Raw genomic sequence first — 20386 nt, 5'->3', positions numbered from 1 at the left:
ACGTTCGTGTCTCATAGAAGAAGTCATTATTACGAAATGAGCATATGTTGATAATATGAAAACACTTTAGTTAATGATGTGGCTGAAACATTTTCAAAATCATTCAATCGAAACAAGAGAAAAACGTACCTCTTTATTCTCTATATGATACTGTTCTCTACTAGAGACAGTAATAATGCTTTATTTTCTAATTAATTATGAATATTTAAAATAAATTGTCCGAACCATTACAATTGCTAGTTAAAAAATGTTTTATAAATAAAATGGTCTACATTATTACCTTGTGAGAAAAAAAATCTAATTATTCGTGTTTGATGAAGTTTCGTGAGAGTTTACCAATCATTTTCTATTACATTTTCAGTTTTATAGTTGTATAGTTGTAATATGTTCATTGTCAGTTTATATTGCTACAAGAATAGAGTACGTTGTATTAAAACGATTTTGAGTATACAAATCAGCATGTTACGCGAAAAACACCCAATATAAATTCGCGGATATCTCCTGTAATTAATGGTGTTGGAAAACAAAGATGTATGGGTCAACTTAAGGTAAAAGAACCATCCAGAAAAAGTCCTGCCACTGGTTATATCCCAGCTGTGGTAAGCAAAGCGTAATAGGTGGGAATTCATAAACAAACAAAAGTCAGTGGCAAAAGTCGTCCACGCGTCCCAGGAAACGATGTGCAACATAATAAAAAAGGATCTCCGTCTGGAGAGAGACACAACTCACGTGCACACAAATTGCTTCCACGACATGGATTTCTGTGCGATCGGCCTTCTGCATTGTACACTAGAGAGAGAATAAGAAAAACAGCAGGGAGGATTGAGATGTTTTCGATATGACAACCTTACGACTGAAAGTATGCTTCAGGGCTATTGTCAAAATGCACGGTCGTCAGATAGAGCATGCCAGGACGTGGCGACATCGACTGTAACTATGTGATGAGGCTTAAAAATCGTTTTTATATTACGTGCTCAACCTCTGTATAATTCTGTTGCAAAACTAATTGAAATTAATGTATTTTTTGTTTTATTTTAAATATCTCTTGGCATCGTGTAACCTTTATTTTAAGCATGTCATACCTGTTACTACTTTAGTTTGCCTCTGTATTTTCATGGGTCTGTGTGGTCTTAGTTTACTGAATGATACCTTTGCGGTACTTACATTGTCCAATATTTACATTGGAAAATGTAGTGCTCGCCGACTTTTAGCTAGTCTCTTATTAGTAGCAGGAAACCGTGATTTTGTAAACATTTAATTTTTTACTGAGTTAAATCTGTCGAGCGAGACAGATCTGCTAAATTGATTAAACAGTAGTCCAGATTGGTTTAGCCTGCGTTAAATATACTGTCTGAATTAATTAGATTACAAAACTTGGTTATATTTCTTATCTGTTGCGTGCGTTATTCCTATGAACATCTTTATATTACAGCTGTCAACTCAAAGTGCGGTAATCCATATTCTTTTAGATCATCGGATCAGACTTGATACTTGCCCCCCAGCGATATGTCTGCGGACTTACAACACTAGAAACCGGTTTTCGATAGCCGCGGAGGGCAGAGCACAGATAGCCCATTGTTTAGCTTTGTGCATAACTTCAAACAATCTCGGCTTTACTATCTGAGCTAAAAAATTTAACCTCTTAGAACTTCTTTTTAACAGCAACTACCACAATAATCTTTTGTTTCTCCATTAAACCCATTTTTTCCAGTTATTGAGTTAGATGTAGTCTAAAGTTTAGCATACCTGTCTGCAAATCAAAAGATTCAAGACACGGCATGCTTTTGAAAATGGGCTATCAGAACTGTGCCCATCACGGGTATCGAACCCCTGTTTCTAGAACTCTGAGTCGACTCTTCTATTCGGTTAAGAGTAGTAACGTATTTGGCTGGTGCTGCTGACTTGTTGCTCTCCTTTTGATCAAAGTTCTAAATTGGAGATAGCCATGCCTGAGTCATAGGGGGTCTCTGACCTGTCAGCTTAGACTATGTGTCCCATAAGATGACGTTCAGATTGCAAAAATACTAAATACCCAATTTCTAAATCACTCCACTCACATCATTTGTTTCATCTAATCTTCTTTTCAGTTTTCAAATTCTTACTAACCAGTAATATCAGAAAAATAATGACCTTTGATATTTCAAAACATAAATCATTAAATCAACATCTTTATGCCGTTGTTTGACAACAAATGAAGTTTACTACCGACAGCAGAGTGGTAGATTTACAATTTCTTTTACCACCGAGAAGAATTGGATAATACAGTAACGGCATCGTTTTTCTCTATGCAATTATTTAGAAAAAAAGATATTTACTTAGTTTATTGAAAATAGGTGGGTGGGAGAGACATTGCATTTATTTGTAAATGTTTGATTTTCTAGTGTTATGACTATTTCTTGACATGATTGGCCTGGTGATTAGGGCGCTCGACTCGCAGGCTGAGGGTCGTGGGTTCGAGTCACACTGAACATGTTCGCCCTTTCAGCCGTGGGGGGCGTTATAATGTGACGGTCAATCCCACTATTCGTTGGTAAAAGAATGGCCCAAGAGTTAGTTGTTGGTGTTGTTGACTAACTTCTATCTCTAGTCTATCACTGCTAAATTAGAAACAGTTAGCGCAGATAGCCCTCGAGTGGCTACGCTCAAAATTGAAACAAACAACAACTTAAAGTAATTTAGCAGAATGATACTATAAAGTCCCAAGTGCTAACAACGTCTAAAAATCGGTTTTCGATACCTGCGGTGGGCACTGCACAGAAAGCCCATTATGTAGCTTTGTGCTTAACAATAAAAATAAACTATACTATAAATCAAACTCCGTAAATATTTTGCACACATTGTTATTAGAGACAATATTTTGTTTTCGCTTTACGAAGTATGCCATTAGATACGGCCAGGCATGGCCAAGTGGTCAGGGCGTTCGACTCACAAGCTGAGGGTCGCGGGTTCGAATCCCAGTCCCACCAAACATGCTCGCCCTTTAGGCCGTGGGGTCATTATAATGTTATGGTCAATCCCACTATCCGTTGGTAAAAAGAGTAGCCCAAGAGTTGGCGGTGGGTGGTGATGACTACTTGCCTTCCCTCTAGTCTTACACTGCTAAATTAGGGACGGCTTTGCGTGTAACTTTGCGCGAAACAAAAAAAAACAAACCATTAGATACATTAATTAATGAAACAAAAATATCATTAGTAGTGTGTGATCTTTATCATTTTTCGTAGGATATGCTGGTAATATATATAGAGTCATCATGGTATATTAATATATACTTAAATACAAATTATTTTGGTGAAAAACAAGAATTAGCCGTCTATATTATGTTGGCCCATATATTATGTTGAAACTGTATTTACTACGCATCTCACCAGTTGTGGTCGAGCAATAGAATCGGTTGAAAGACTGTTCTAACGTATGAAGGTCTGTTTAACTTCGTTTTATTGAAATCTCACGTTCCACATTTCACATACGCGATAGACAAGCTACCATGCAAGTGACGGTTGTTCCTTTTTTTCCATATGATCTTTAGAATACCAAATAGTGAAAGAAGAGAACATTGTTTTCCATCATAAAGTTTTTCTATATGATTTTTCGAATATCAAATATTGATTGATAAGAAAGAACACTTTACATCATGAGATTTAGCATTTGATTGTGTACTGACAAGAAAGGAATAAGTTGCTATTCTTAAGCATTTAAAAATATATTGGATTGTTGCACACTAGATTTTGGAATCTTTCTGCAATAGTTAAATTTTGAAGGACCTTATAATATAAGGCTCATCACGGCTTTCTCGATGAGGCCTTTTGTGGATTCCAAAACTGAACCTTAATAAGACCTGCCAACCACACGTAATCATGGTTTGACAGATGGCGCCTTTTAACAATATGCCCCACGTGACTTTACTTCAGCAGCAAATGATGGTGCGAGCTTTAGACCTTCAGTGAAATACACGCGCACACGAGCATATTCGACTTATACGCTGTACGATAGGGATCGCGCGTTTGAACGATCGAAACTCGTGACTGTAGGGAAAGGAAACCTTTCCATGTGAACTTTCTCTTGGCTAACAGATTGTATGTATGCACCTAACTAACTTGAGAAACAACTATTATGAAAATCGTATATGGTTTCCTAATTTGAAAAGAATTATTATATAAATCAGTTTAGAAAACTTAACATTATTTTATGACCATATTCCTGTGTTGTTATATTCAATTGTATAGGAACTTGAAAATTTTTTGATATCTAATATATATCACCATAAAGATAATTTCAGCTTAGTTATCAAATATGCGTTGCCCATCTGCACCAGGTATACAAGCCAGGATGATGAACACTTCCTAACGGACGACCACCTAGCTCAACCAAAAGGAGAACTTAGCAACACCAGGTGTTCGGCGTCAACCGAAGATAAAAATTATCTGTGAAAACAAAAGAACCAGAGAGAAAGTAAAACAAGGAATCTGTGTTTTGATCAGTCAGAATAGTAGATAAAATGACTGATTTTACGACATCGTGTAATCGACGTACCATAAAAACTGGACAATGTTCTTGTGATAATAGAGGAAATAGGAAAACCCAATCTTTGTGTTCAGAAAAATACTCCTCTTGGTTGTTTCACTCCTGGCTTTGTGTAGCGGCCATTCTGTCTTTAGCCACACCAGGAATGTTCGTTAATGGTGAGTACTTGATCATTCAATATCTTGTTTAAACTCGATGTTAACTTGTATTATCTAGAAATTATACTTAGTTGTTTATGTTAGAACATAAACACTTTTAACCTTCTCCGACCTGTTTACACCTTTTTTTAGAAGAGTTCTAGATGCTACTGACTGACAGTATTTATCTACAATCGGCAAGAAAATGTCAAATGAAATTCCAAATTAATCCATTCTTTACTGAGAAGGACTTAATAAGGATTTCAAACTTTACAATCTTATCTACAGTTTATTCGAATCACAAATGAAAAGATATAGACAGGAAGCTACTAAAGAATTTCTCACTCACTGCTGTATAGTAAGCATGCAAACTGAAATTAAGGCTTCGGTCTGTTATAAAGTAAAAAAAGGAGAGGGTAAATTATGTTTGAGCTAAAAGCTGGGATAATGACCAATAAATAATACTTTCTGCGTTTAAATACATTACAAATGCATGTCAATGGGTTATTGCAGTTGGAATAGATAATTTGTTTGTTTTCTTTTAAGCACAAAACTACACAATTGGCTATCTATGCTATGCTCACCGCAGGTATCAAACCCCGAAAGGTAGTGTTATATACACTGAAGCTTGATGCTGAGCTACAGGAGGGGAGAGCATAGAGAAATTTGAAACGTGTATAATTTGTAATGCATGATACTGGATCACCTTTCTCATATATGCCAGTTAAATATATGAAGTTTTGTTTAAATAAAACTTTTGCTTTGTATGACAAGAGTCTGTAAGTTTTCTATGCATGACGGGCAGATATAAAATAGTTGTAATTGATAAGGTAATTTTATTTATAAATTCACTACTATGAGAAAATCCCTATTAATGTATTATATTTATATGTTTTATTGTTCATCAATGGTGATTTACAGATTTAGTAAAATAGAATTGAGTATTAATGTCTTTAAAAACAGATATCAAAAATGATTTTAAAAGGTGGTTACCTCGGATTTCTTAGTTCCGTAAATGGACCAGCGTGACCCAATTATTAGTGTGGCCGAACTGTGAGTCCCAGTGTCCATGGTTCGTGACCTCTTGGAACAAACACGCGCTCTACACGTTAAGATCGTCAATACTCCATAAGAATGATAGTCAAAATCCACAGTTCGATCAGACAAGACTAGCCCAAGTGTTGACGGTGGTGTTGATTAGCAGCCTCCCCTCTAGTCTATGTGGCACAGCCGTATGTCTGCGGACTTACAACGCTAGAAACCGGGTTTCGATACCCGTGGTGGGCAGAACACAGATAGCCCAAGGTGTAGCTTTGTGCTTAAATACAAACAAACAAATCTCTAGTTTAAGAGCTCGTAATTAAAAAAGCAAATAGCCCCCCGTATTATCTTGCAGGAAATTCTGAAACAAAGATTCTGTAGAGCCAGCTTCACGAAAAAAGTCACGCTTGGCAAGAACTTTATTTTATTACCTATATATATATTCTAAAGTGAGACAACGTGCAGGTTGTAAATGATAAAGTGCGACAAACAGCAAATATATTAACTTTCTCGTTCACCATAGAATAGAATCGTAATAGCGCTAAATGAATAAATTGTATATAAAGAAAAGAACAACTCCGCTGCACTCGTGTTTCTGATTGTTCGTCATGTACAAAAAAGAAAAAAAAAATATGTGTTGATATTAAATTTAATTTGTAAACAAGATCACGATTTTCTATGAAGCTGCTAAGACTGTCAAATCACATCGAAGTGAAAAGCACAAGCTGTGAGAGCGTTTGTCCTAATTTATTCTGGTATAATTATTTTACCCTTTCTGTCTAGTTGCTATTATAAAAATCATCAAAGTTTCGATTTTGAGCGCCATCTGTTGTAAGTTGTTTCGTTGAATTTTAACATTAATTTATGATGATATATATGCAAGTTCTTGACCTGACGTAAATTTCCTATTTAGCTATATAAAATTCTGGTGGAAGTTGATATAATTCTTTCAAGAAGGGTTTATGTTACTCACATACAGAACGAAAAAATTGTAAATTGGATCCAAAAAGAGTATTTGCCATTTTTTAAACGTGCTGAAGTATGTGGTTCAATAGCCATCCTTCTATGGCGTAAAACAATAGTAAACAGGTAACGAACAATGAACAATGCTTTTGTTGTCTATGACGAACACAGGAAGAAAGAAATTAACGTCAGCTTTCATCCATGACGAAACTAGTACACTTCCATTACATTTCGCTGCAGTTTTCTGGGACCTTATTTATTTCCCCCTGTTAGCAGCAAAGGTATGTTTAACCTATTATCAGAGAGCAATATCATACTTAAAGGGTAAAAGCTTTAAACTGTACATGTCACAGATATAAGGTTCATAAGTCAAAGATAAAAGTTATAAGAGAGAGAGAGGTATAAGGTTGATACAAATGGATTTAAATGGTCAACGATGAAGGTCTCAAAAAAGGTGCAACACTTGGAATAACAACTTCTTACTCGAGCAAAATCCAATTCAATAAAACGCATAAAATCGTAAAAGTTGATGATTTGTTTATTTTAATCGTATTAACTTACATCAGTACATAAATTAGTTTGTTACGAATGCTGACCTGAAATCAGAGTAAACAGTAATATTGCATGGTATGTTTTCCCTACAGCTGATGTACATATTTCTGTTTTCGCCTTATCAATATCCAAATATACGTTCTCTTTTCGTATGTCTTATTCAACCAATATCTTGAAAATTTGACGAGAAGACAAAATTCGACATCTTGTTTCATTAAAGATAACCAAAGTAAAGTTGTATGTACTGCAGACATATAAACTCATTCATTCCAACAGGAATTACAAAAAGAATCTCAACGAGTTAACTGTGAGCAGGATAATAAGCCTTTTTTTACCATCAATCCTCCTTCGCCCTTTTTATGCACACATTGGCAAAATCGCATTTATTTAGCATATTATTTTCCTTCTTTCTGTCTTTGAGGATCTTCGTACATATAATTTTCTGAGTAACCTTTTTATTTTTAGATCCACTGTAATTTTGACTACGCTCAATGAAACTTTAAACCTCTTTATCAGAATATAAAATGTCACAATAGATTTAAGAAAAAAATTTTTCGCGTATGTTGCCAACAGCTGCAGCACGTCGTCGTCGTTAGCGCGTGCTAAACGTTGTAGGCAATGTATAAGAAAAAGTCTTCTGGCGATAATCGAATACAAGTTTATTAAAACTGGACTGTTAGTGAAGTGTTAAGTTCATATTTTAGAGCATTTTCTCCCCCTTTGTGTTTGTTCTAAAAATTATTTTGGACTATCACATTTACTTTTTATCTTTTATGTTAGTATCCCCGTTAAAATTTGGGGTATGATCCCTGTGTTGGAGAGACAGCACAGATATCCAATTTTGTGCAACTTTGCTCTTAAGAACAAACAAATAGACTTGTTTTGATCAAGGAGATCAATTGGTAATGAACTAAAACGATTTCTTTCTGTGTTAAAATATTATATCTCCCATTACCTATTATGACCTTTCTTTCACGTACCTAGCAAGATTGTTAAATTATGACGATACAACGCGAAATAAAAACTTACTCTGTGACCATCAGAGAAAATGAACCCCAGATGTTATCAGTATAGGTACTCAAAGTTATCGCTATGACATGATAGGCTTATCATATGATGAAATTAGCCGTAGACTCACTTAAATTGGAAAATTATTCGACAATTGCCATGTTTAAATCAAAGCCTATTATTGATGATTTTGTACAAAAAGCTATTTTTATTACGATGATGTTAATAATGCTTTGTTATCCACGAGTCCGTTGTATTTACTCATTCTTCCTATTTTTTTGGCATTCCTAAGGGACTATAACAAGCTGTAATGTGGTAGCGTGGAGTAAAATACACTTGATAAATGTCCTCATTAATTATGTATGGGATTTGTATAAAGACGTCAGGATCAGAAGAACCGGCGGCAACTCAAGTTGTTTTATTTTTCGATTATAATGCAAAGAACATTTGAATGGAAGTTTCATTTTCCTGACCAGTGTATCCTCTAAACATATATAGCTATATAGAAAAACGTATTACCTGTTTTACTGAGTTTATAGGTTAAGATAGGATTCAATATTTCACACAACAAGTAGTGATTACTCCGAAACGACGGAGATAAAAGTGGCATTTATGTACCAAACATTTTCTTTTACAACAGTGTAAAAAACAAAACCCGAAACTATGTAACGGATTTAAGATAAATTTTATGTAACTATTGAGAGTTAGGCGACGCTGACTAATAAATCAGGGTTTTGATGATCGTCAACGTCCTCTACCATAATACTCCAAACGTTTAAGCAAGAACTGAATTAAGAGACACAGTTAACTTCTAAATGCTGTTATACAACTAATGATCGCATAAGTTGGATAACCTTTTACTTTGTTGAATATTTTCATTAGTTTTTTTTTGTTCCTACAAAGCGGACAGGAATATTTGTTGGTGTCAAAAAACAATCCACCTGATTTTACAAGTTTAAACATTTTTAAACCAGTCGATATACTACTGTCTCTAAAATATATTATTCAAGTTTTATCGTAATTTTAAGCATACGAAAACTAAAACGGTTTCAGTCAGAGCATGAAGTGACAAAAAGAATAATCTAAATTAATTATGTTCCATAGATCAGAGATTTTAGAGTTTGTAGGCGGGTATTGCCTCTTGTTTTCGTTAAAGAAGATAGTTATGATTTAACTGAAATTTGGACCACACTTTGCGTTTTAAGCCGAAATAAAAAGTTTAGTAAGATTATAGATCCAAATGAATCATTTTTTTTTTTTTTGCTGTTGATCCTAAACACAATTTGTAAGAAGTCACATTCTGTAACTTGCACCAAAGTTAGGGAATCGTTTCGTTTTCACTTGAAGAAAGTTTATTTCAGTTATTCTTAAAGAATTTTGTCATTATTTAGGAAGGTCTTTTTGCCTAGATTGTGTTTAAGGTTCTTTGTCGAAAGAACCTCAAAGCGAACAGCTATCAGAGCTTGAACAGTTTTCTCCTTGACTGAATTCTATTCTATGAGGTCGTGGTGATGTATGAACAGCCGTTCTGTTGGTGGGTGGTTTGAAGAACGTAACAGACACTCTGGTGGCGATGCAGATGGATTACTAAAGGGGAGTGTGGGGAGCGGTTTGACCTTGTGAGAAACAATATGTTTAGTTAGAGACCACAACCAACAGCAGTGACTGTATGTGTGTGTGTTGGTAACGAAACCATACTATGTGGGTTTTCTTGCTTAGATGAAAGTAATGCTTTAATAAGAAATTAATATAGTAGAGAAAATTGTTTGTCTGATTTTAAGCGCAAAGCTACACAGAGGATTATATGTGTTCTGCCAACCGCGGTTAGGGAAACACGAGTTGTGGCATTATAAGCCCCTAGAATTACCGTTGGGCAATTGTGGGATTTCATAAATAAGAATATGCATATCTAATAGATATAATATAAAGTTGTGTAGGATATAAAGTCACGACTAGGTATCGTAATAACGGTCTCTCCTTTCTATGGGCCACAGCGATAACACTTAACAAGACACATTTACTTGTGTGTTCTATAATTATATAAAAGTTTGATAACAAACTGATATTTCAACAGATTTTCCATTTGTGATTAACAACACGCGGAATTATTGGCTTATATGTACAATTTCAACATTCAACAGTTTATCAAGAAAACGAACACACAAACTTAAAGGATTTTATTCAAATGGTGTCATCCCAAAGTGTTCTTTTATATATTTACATTTTATTTTGCCAGACAACGTGCGATTACCAACTTCAACTTATATCAGTTCGTGAACATCTTATTTATAGGTTTGTTTTCTCAGACGCAGTTGTTTATATATATGTACATCACTACATGCCTGTGATCCTTTCGACTTTGTATTTTACATCAAGGATCTTTATTCTAAGTCATATGGTATTCTAGGCGCATTTATCTTTAGAAGTGGAGACTTGTTAGTAGAATTATTTATATATATAAAAAAAATATTCGCAGACACATATGCCCAGATGATGGTGTTCAGCTGAAACGTTGTGTTACATAAATAAATAAGTATGCCTGCAGAAAACATACATACCTTTTCTGCTTGATGCTTGTAGTGGAGACAACCATTTATTATATAAAGTCTCAATGTACGGAAATAAAAGTTATATGTATTTATAGAAATTACGTGTTACGTTCTTTTACATTGAATTTACTAAATTAACAAGTAATGAAGAAAGTGGAACAATTGTGGATTTTGCAACAGATGTTGATGTAATAATACTCCAAGGCAATATATATGCATAATGCGTAATATTACACGACGGATCTTTCTGTTCCTTACAAGCTAAGTATTCTAAACGTGGTTAATTAACGAAAACAATGTAGATATGTATATTTAATTAACTGTACAACCATTGACAACTACAAAAAACGTTCGTATAACTGAAATGATCACCAAAGCACTTGTGGGATATAAGATGTGCCCTGAGTTTTGGAGGCGACTGCGGAAGTAGAGTCCAGATGGCGGTGGGGATGGTGTAAAGGTTATATCGAAAATCGAAACTTTTAATATGCTAAGACAATCGAATCTGAAACCAAGGCACTAAAATATATGACTTTAGAAATGTGTTTCTAACTAAGAAAATATGTATGCATCGTTATGTTCCTCTCAGTTCATGGTTCTATGTTCATCCTCCTATTATATTTAGGTACGTCTGTTATTTTAAACAAATTGAAACGCCCTTGAATTAATAACGTATTTCCTGTGTATAGCTTGTTGAGTATTAGAAATTACTGTAAAATTTCATTATATTATATTCGCCCGGCATTGCCAGGTGGTTAGGGCGAATCCCTGTCTCACCAAACATGATCGCTCTTGCAGCCGTGGGGTCGTTATAATGTTACGGTCAATCCCACTATTAGTTGGTACAAGAGTAGCCCAAGAGTTGGCGGTGGATAGTGATGACTAGCTCTCTTCCCTCTAGTCTTACACTCTTAGATTAGGGACGGCTAGCGCAGATAGCTCTTGTATAGCTTTGGGCCAAATTCAAAACAAACAAACAAACATTTGCTGAAGCAGTCTCTTAATAGATTGAAACTTCTGTGTTGATATCTATAACAAAACAATGGTACTGCCAGAACGATCTTTATAAAGTTATTACTATTAACAAAAAGTTAGGGAGTACTCTGTCAAATATGACACTTGGTAATTTTGGATATGAAACGGAGTAAATAAATTAGAACGTACATAATGTTTCGCCAGGTTCACATGACGTACGGCCACAGCGAGAAAACAGAACTATTATATTGATAACAATAAGCTCACGATATTTAAAATGTTTTTGATTGGATAAAAAAAATTATCTATATGAGAAAACCGTTCTCCTGAATATTTATTTATTTTTTTATATCATCAAAGCTTCTGTTTACTTTCTACGCTTGATATTTTTATTCAATTATAATTTTTGTTATTTTATCTTCTTTTTTTTTTTGGTGAAAAAGTACAAACCAAAAAATGAATACGTGTTCAGGGCTACAGTTGTAACTTGTATTGTTTTCTTTTTAATATTCAATAAAAGTCGCCGTGTTTTTATTACGATGAAAATCGTTGTTCGTTGTGATCATACCTGTTGCTGTCATTACGAAACGCTGCAATCCTACATGTTGCTTTCCTGACGAAACGTTGTAATCCTACCTGTTGCTTTCAAGACGAAACGTTGCATACATTTCTTATGGTTTCATTCTGCTGAATCCAAAATGAACAAGTTTTTCCTCCATTTTTATAATCTAGAATTATTCTAGCGATAATGGGCTTCGTCTAAAGCGTCACCACATTAACACAAAGTAATAGTTAGCACTGTACTAATTAACGAGTTATTTACACTTAGTTGGAATACCCATTTACAACGTTCTAATAAGATGTATAGTGATTGAGAAGCACAGTTTTATTACTTAACGATATGCCCCCTCCAGTGGCACAGCGGTATGTCTGCGGACTTACAACGCTAGAATCCGGGTTTAGATACCGTGGTGGGCAGAGCACAGATAGCCCATTGTGTAGCTATGCGCTTAATTACAAACAAACTTAACGATATTTCATTCTTTCTTATCATGAAGTAATAGATATGACTGAAGTAATACATGTCCAAACATAATTCATAAATCATAATTCTTCTTCTTAAAGGAATGTTATAATGTGTTTCAGGAGAGCCAATTAATACCGATATATACACACGCAGCATTTTACTCAGTATATGTTAAATAGTCGTTAAACATTGGTTTCAGCCATACCGTGAAAGATGAAGAGTTTTATTCACTTATCTCTGGAATTGTTCAATAAATAACACATCAAGTGTTTGGATAATGTGATGATCACGTTAAAATAATCGGCGGTGCAGTTAATGTTGCTACAATACGTAATTACATTTATCATTATATTGCATGTGAAACTATTTTAGGGGCCTTTTAAGTTATAGTTAGGCAATTCTATTCTGTTAATTCATTTTTACAAGATTCATAACAACAACAGCGCTATAAAGACACTATACTTCGTTTAACTTTATCTTCATAAATATAGTCTTTACGAGAAATATGTCTTACACGCAACAAACATTAATCTAATCTCTTATAAGGTCCATTTTAAGCATGTTTCATATCTGTCTTCACATGTAAAAATTTATCTAATACAAGTATATAATATTTTCCTTTCTTTTCGCTGTTAATTCATATAAAACACTACCTTACTATTGCTCCTTAAACTATAAATTCAGAAATAAAATAACATCAAATCTACACTTCAGAGCAACAAAATGTTTGAAGTTATTTACTAGTACACAAAAAAAATATCTGTAAATTAACGTCAAATCATTCATAAATAAAACTTAAATCCGTATTGAAGAAACCTTTAATGAAATAAAGTAGCAACATATTATTAACTAGCTGGAGAACCGTTCCCCTGGATAGAAGTTATATGAATTTATGATTAATGAAAGGTTACCTTAGGACGTGAAAAGTTGCTTCCCTTAGATGTAATTGTAAAAAACGCCCACAAAAACCGCCAAAAGCAAAATACAAAACTGAAAATTTATATGCACCCCCGCATGGACCTAATGAACCTTCACACGAATTTTGGTGAAAATTCATCCACAGGAGGTGAGGTAGTGGTAAAAAACACAAAAAAAGCCCATAAAATTGCAAAACGCAAAATTGAAAATTTGTATGTACCCCCGCATGGACTTAATGAACCCTCATACCAATTTTACTGAAGATATATCCACACCCTGCGTAGTAGTTACATAGACATACAACAGACAATGCTATTATATTTATATAGATATATTATTAACATGTGTATATATATATATATATATATATATACAATTGATACTTGGTACTTAGTCAAACTCCATTATTACATAATTGAGGAAAAACACAAAGACAATTGTATGTTTCACAAAAACTTCATTTATTAACGACCATGGTTTCGCCAGTAAAGACATCATCAGGTACAAATTGAAATGGTTTGTAAACAGGTTTATATATAGTTTAACCAAAGAACCAGAAACGTAAAATGTATCTTTGTTTTTCCCCCCTCAATTCTGTATTAATATAGATACTTATAACAAAATATCTCGCTTTCAGGTAGGTATGTTTGTATGTATTTAGAACCAAATTATATATATTGTCAATAAAGTTGCGTTTGTTTGTGTTTATTATCTCCTTCTTGAACTTTTTTGTGGATTTATCTTTCTATCTATATGTATACATTTTGTTACTAAGTTCAAATACTTCTTTCTTCATCATGTGTTCTTATAGAAGTAGTACCAGCCTTAAATATATATATATATATATTGAATATTTCTTTTATCAAACAATATATTTGTGCCAATTGCCAGCAATGATAGACTGTTATTTTAGTTTTAATATTTGGAGCTTTATTTCGTGATATTGTGGTCGAAAGATAAGCCATATTGCAGTAAATTTAAGTGTTCAACATAAAACTAAAATCAAAATAACAATAATGGTTCTAATATTTATCAATTATTTTCACTGAAGTCTTGTTAAAACACGATCAAATAAATATCATTGTTACAGCACATCCGAAATGTTGTTAATATTACTGGGGGGGGGGGATAAAAATATCTCCCTGTCGCATTCCAGCCGGCTTGATGAGCCCTGGTATTGGCCGAAAGGCCTTATCGGCACTGAATATGGCAGATGTAGTGTGATTGACATATTCGCATTTGAGTTCATTCATCGAATTATTTTAGAATTATACTAATGGTCATTGCTAAGATATGACAGTGTTATTAATACTTAAGCGTTGGAAAAGAGGGGGTCGGAACAAGCCCCATGTCTAATTATAGGAATGGTCAAGACATACATTTCGATTTCCCGGCTTGAACGTAGGTTCTCGTTTAAATGATATAGATTATAATATGAATTTGGTAGCTGGAGATAAAGGTCGACAAGTAAAGTTACAAATATCAAGGTAAAAATAGAAAGTCATGTATATTAGTCATTACACTGTATATTTTCACCTGATTTCCATCACATATTGGCCTTCCACTGCATCAAAATGGCACTAGATTGCTACTCTTAAGTCTTAAAATAATTCGATGGAGCATATCCCAAAGTTTCCACCTGCCGAAGAGAAGGGTAATTATGACAAGCTTGATTCACTTTTAACTTTGTCCACTCCCACACAGACAAATACATTCTGCTTCCGACTTCTGTATGATAGCATAAACAACAATAACTTGTTAATAACACGTAAAATTGCAGGTACTTGTAGCAGTGTATGTAATAAATAAACTTAGGCCGAGCAGGACCTCGTGATCAACATGATAGACTGTGAATCTCAGGATCCTCAATTCATGTCCCGATGCCGTAAAAACGCGCTCCGCATATTAGTCCTGTGGGCACGTTCTACAGAGTACGGGCAAATTTCATTAATCGATTAGAATATCGCAAAAGTTGGCGGTGGCCGCTGTTCACAATTCTGTATTATGAGCTCATCATCAGGGACAGCTAGATACCCTTGATTAGCCTTGCGCTAATTTCTGAAACAAATAGCCACAGAACCTTAATACACTCAAACTTAAACTCACTAAACATAGCCACAACCTCTCATTCCACAATAAGGAACGAATGCACATTAAGGTAGGATAAAACGTTAGCTAGTTATATTCCGAACAAAATAAACGAATAATAAAATACGACCACTGGATGGTATCTGTACGATCGTATACAAAATTTCAGTGTTTAAAACTTATCAATAATTTAACAGCTATACGCTGTTGAAAACTAAATGTACTTTTTAAAAAAAATGATTTGTATGTTAATGCTTGTTTACCGTCGAAATATTTGAAATGTTCATTTTACCACTCATCACTCCCTCCTATTTCAATTTTACATTTTAATATTATATTATACTAGCTAAAGTACCCGTCCCTGGGACGGAAGTTATATAAATTCATAATTAATGAAAGATTATCTTAGGACATGAAAAAAATTGCTTCCCTTATACGTTATTGTAAAAAAGTGCAAAAAGCCCATAAAAACCGCAAAACGCAAAATTGGAAATTTGTATGTATCTCCCCATGAATGTAATGAACCTCCGTACAAAATTTAGCGAAGGTCCATCAAAAGGAGGCGAAGTAGTGGTAAAAAACGCAAAATGTAAAACTAAAAATGTGTATGTACCCTCGCATGGACCTAATGATCGTCCATACGGATTTTGGTGAAGATCCATCCACACCTTGCGAAGTAATTACATAGACATAAAACAGACAGTACTATTATATTTATATAGATACGCCTAATATTTGTGATAGGAATCACAAATGTTAAGTTTACTGGTTTCTAATTCTTGGCCAACTTTTTTCGTTTAAACAGTAACTTTCCAATTATATTACTATTATCTATACCTCTTTGTTAACTAATGAAATTAACACAGAAAATATTAAGTGTTTGATAAACACACGCATTAATAAAAGAAAAAGAAAAAAGAACGAGATTTAAAACGATAGTTTAACTAGCATCAGAAATTTTACAGTTATTCGTTGGAAGTCAGAAATTCACCTTGTTAAATATTAGCCGTTAAAGGTACTTACGTCAAAATTGTTAACCCATTTTTAAGCCAGACTGCAACGTGATTCAATGCAACGTATATTGCAACACGTTTTATGCTGTTATAAATAATTCGTTTATTTGTACTTAAGTACAAAACTAAACAAAGGGTTATCTTTGCTACGCCTATTGCCAGTACTGAAACCCAATTTTTACAGTTATAAACCCTTAGAGTTACAACTGAGCCGTAGGAGAAGGGAGGGAGCAGTTTGGTATTTAACGAAAGATTGTTCTAAATTACGTCCTGCTAACCCAATAACGCGGAATATTTCGTCTATAATACAGTTAAATGTTCTCTTTGAACATACTTCTTTGAAACCCAATTTTTAGAGTTATAAACCCTCAGAGTTACAACTGAGCCGTAGGAGAAGGGAGGGAGCAGTTTGGTATTTAGCGAAAGATTGTTCTAATTTACGTCCTGCTAACCCAATAACGCGAAATATTTCGTCTATAATACTGTTAAATGTTCTTTTTGAACGTACTTCTTTGTTGTGAGTCACAAAAATATATCCCGTTAATGTTATCTCTGATGAAGGGTATGCATGCGTACAGTTTTCTAGGAAAAAAAATAAAATAAATATATATATATATATATATATCGCTTTACTCTAAAAACAACTACAAAATATGCAGCAATATTCATACTTCGCACCTTGTAGGTAACTGGTGTAAAAATGGAGAAACAAATTTATTCAGCTCAGTGATGTCTTATAAATTGATGTCTTAAAAAACATTTGCTCATCTACTAATAAAAATACTCGGGCACACTTAATAAATCAAGGGAAAAAAGTTTTAAAATTCAAATTTGAAGGGCATGGAATATAAATTTTCTATACTGCACCATACATTATATGCTGTTATGGACTGTTTACTGTTTAGGTATATGAAGCTACAAAGAGGGTTATCGATTAGGTTACTGAAGGTTAAGCATTACTTTAGGTATGTATTTGGCCACATTACGCTAGTGATTTACTTTGTATGAGAGAGCACTTTACTTGATAATAGCAAAATGTCTGCGTTATAGTGTACATACAAATATGTGCAGTATTGGACTGATAAATCATAGCATCCTCCTCGCATTATTAGTGGTCTTTCTGTACGATCTCTTTGTAGTACATAACGTAAACACGTATTTATTTTATGCTCTTATTGGATTGGGGAAAATAGCTGTGGTCAAAAGTAAGGCTTAAAAACCTTACGGGCACAATAACATAGCCTGAACCTCTACAGCTTTACACAAACACCCATCCCAGTGCACGTGCTGGTAGACCCTTAATCACGTAACTCTTTGTTGCTGTGTTCCTTTTGGACTTTTACTTGTTGTCATAGTAACAGCGATTATATTAGTCAAAAGGACTAATGTACCGTGAAGTTTTAATATTCGTTATTGTAACACAAAGTAAGAAACTCAATATGTTCAACGATATTGTTTATACAGATATTTAAAAACAAAACATTATTTTTAAAACTGATTTCAGTGACACTGGATGTTATTGTGTATCTCAAATGCATAAGTGATTTTTTCTCTCATTTCTTTGAATAAAACTTTCCTTGATCATTTTTTGTTAAAATGATTCTTCTGGCTCAACTGATTAAAGTGTCTAAATTGGATAAAGAATAATGTGACCATCAAACGTCACAATGCTTTATTATATACACTTTCCAACTACATTCGTTGTAGTCACTACGATAATGTAGAAACGTCCCAGGGGATTTCTCATGGAGTCTGTTGTGAAACGATATTATTGTACTATTATACGGGAAATGTAATTGATGCAAACGCTTTTTAACTTACACGATTATTATAATGCAAGAGCCTCAGTTGCGTATCTTTGGAACAATGTTTAAAAAGCAAATATTGAATTTTAGTGATGTGATTAATATCTCGTGATAAGGATTAAACTTAGTTCAACAAGTAATAAGCACATTGTTCAATATTCAGATTCTTTTAATACTTGGTTTGATATATCCATGTGTTATAATATATATATAATGCATAACACAAGTGTTAAAACAGTCCCTTCTTTACACAAGTGCAGCCAATTCTCCATATAAAGGTCACTTGTTTACACAAATGCAGCCACTTCTCCATAATATAAGTGTTAAAAGTCACTTTTTTACACAAATGCAGCCACTTCTCCATAATATAAGTGTTAAAAGTCACTTTTTTACACAAATACAGCCAGTTCTCCATAATAGAGAGGTCAAAAGTCACTTGTTTACACAAATGCAGCCACTTCTCCATAATATAAGTGTTAAAAGTCACTTGTTTACACAAATTCAACCAGTTCTCCATAATAGAGGTGTTAAAAGTCACATATTTGCACAAATGCAGTCAGTTCTACATAATACAGGTGTTAAAAATAACCTTTTTACTGAACGCAGTATAAACTGGTGGTTCGTATACTTTTTTGGGGGGGATTTCATAAAATAAGCATAATTTGATGGTTTATAATAACATAACCACATGAAGACATTCTCTTTAAGCTCAGAAATTTTGTTTGTAAGCTTGCTTTCTAGCTTTTCGTATGAAACAAAAATTAATTCTTACAAAACGGTCAACTCATTTACTCCCATAACGTTTGAAACTATTCAAAAATGCTAATCCGTTTTGATTATTATAAGCTTTGCTAGATGAATAAACCAACTATTAATTACCTTGAATATTTACAACTGGAATATATAACACATCTTTAAACGTTAAGAGATTCGTGGAATAAAAAGTGCTACCCTCACGTCTTATTATCAGTTTTGTAATTTTTAAAACCTGCCACATGAGCCAGCCAGACATCTTAATGTGGGTAAAAAAAAAATAGTAATTTCGGAAAGGTTTGAGTTGTTTTTGACACTAATTTCGAGGTAGGTCTAGGTCGCTGGACCAGACCCATGATTGGGCTTGTGACCGTGAGAGCGAACATGCAGAAGTTAACTTGTAGCACTGAAACATGCTTGAAATGTCTTAGATGTGGTGGAACGTGATGGTTTAAGTGTAGAGATTAAGTTAAACCATGGGTCCAGGTCGGTCCAGTACTTATTCGAAAATATTCCAGTCGATTGGACATACCAGCTGAATTGGAGATTCGTCAGTTAATTACTGACTGCACTGACAGCAAAACATAAAACAAACGGGCACAAAAGTATCGTTATCTTCAAAAAGGGGGATTGGGATCGTATATAAAAAATCATTAGTTTCATTATTTTGTGAAACACGATACAGTAAGGCCCTTATATGCAGTGTTAAAGTTGAAGCAGATGCACGGTGCATTACAAAATGATTTTCCCTAGCGATTCTCAAACTAAAATGTCATTTCTACGATGAATAGCAAATATAAGAAGGACGATATAATGCTTAGTATGGTACCATCAAGTACGTCATATTTTCATCAATATTTTGTTGGCCTGGCTTGACCAAGTGGTTAGGGTGTTCGACTCGCAATCTGTGGGTCACGGGTTCGAATCCCCGTCACACCAAACATAACGCCCTTTCAGCCGTGAGGGCGTTATAATTTGACGGTTAATCCCACTATTCGTTGGTAAAAGAGTAGCCAAAGAGTTGACGGTTGGTGGT

General features: G+C 34.1%; 1 protein-coding gene across 1 annotated transcript in view; it reads left to right on the top strand.

Moving 5' to 3' along the window:
• Nucleotides 1–3998: 3998 nt before the first annotated feature.
• Nucleotides 3999–20386, top strand: part of LOC111085058 — a gene marked incomplete at its 3' end in the record, with an annotated part of 85787 nt that continues 69399 nt past the window's right edge. Inside the window, exon 1 of the mRNA XM_022382123.1 lies at nucleotides 3999–4679. Within this exon, the coding sequence (XP_022237831.1) occupies nucleotides 4496–4679 (184 nt within the window). The remainder of the gene's footprint in view (nucleotides 4680–20386) is intronic.

The sequence above is a fragment of the Limulus polyphemus genome, unplaced genomic scaffold, assembly GCF_000517525.1.
Source record: "Limulus polyphemus unplaced genomic scaffold, Limulus_polyphemus-2.1.2 Scaffold218, whole genome shotgun sequence".
Lineage (NCBI taxonomy): Eukaryota > Metazoa > Arthropoda > Merostomata > Xiphosura > Limulidae > Limulus > Limulus polyphemus.
This window is presented reverse-complemented; position numbering and strand designations above follow the sequence as displayed.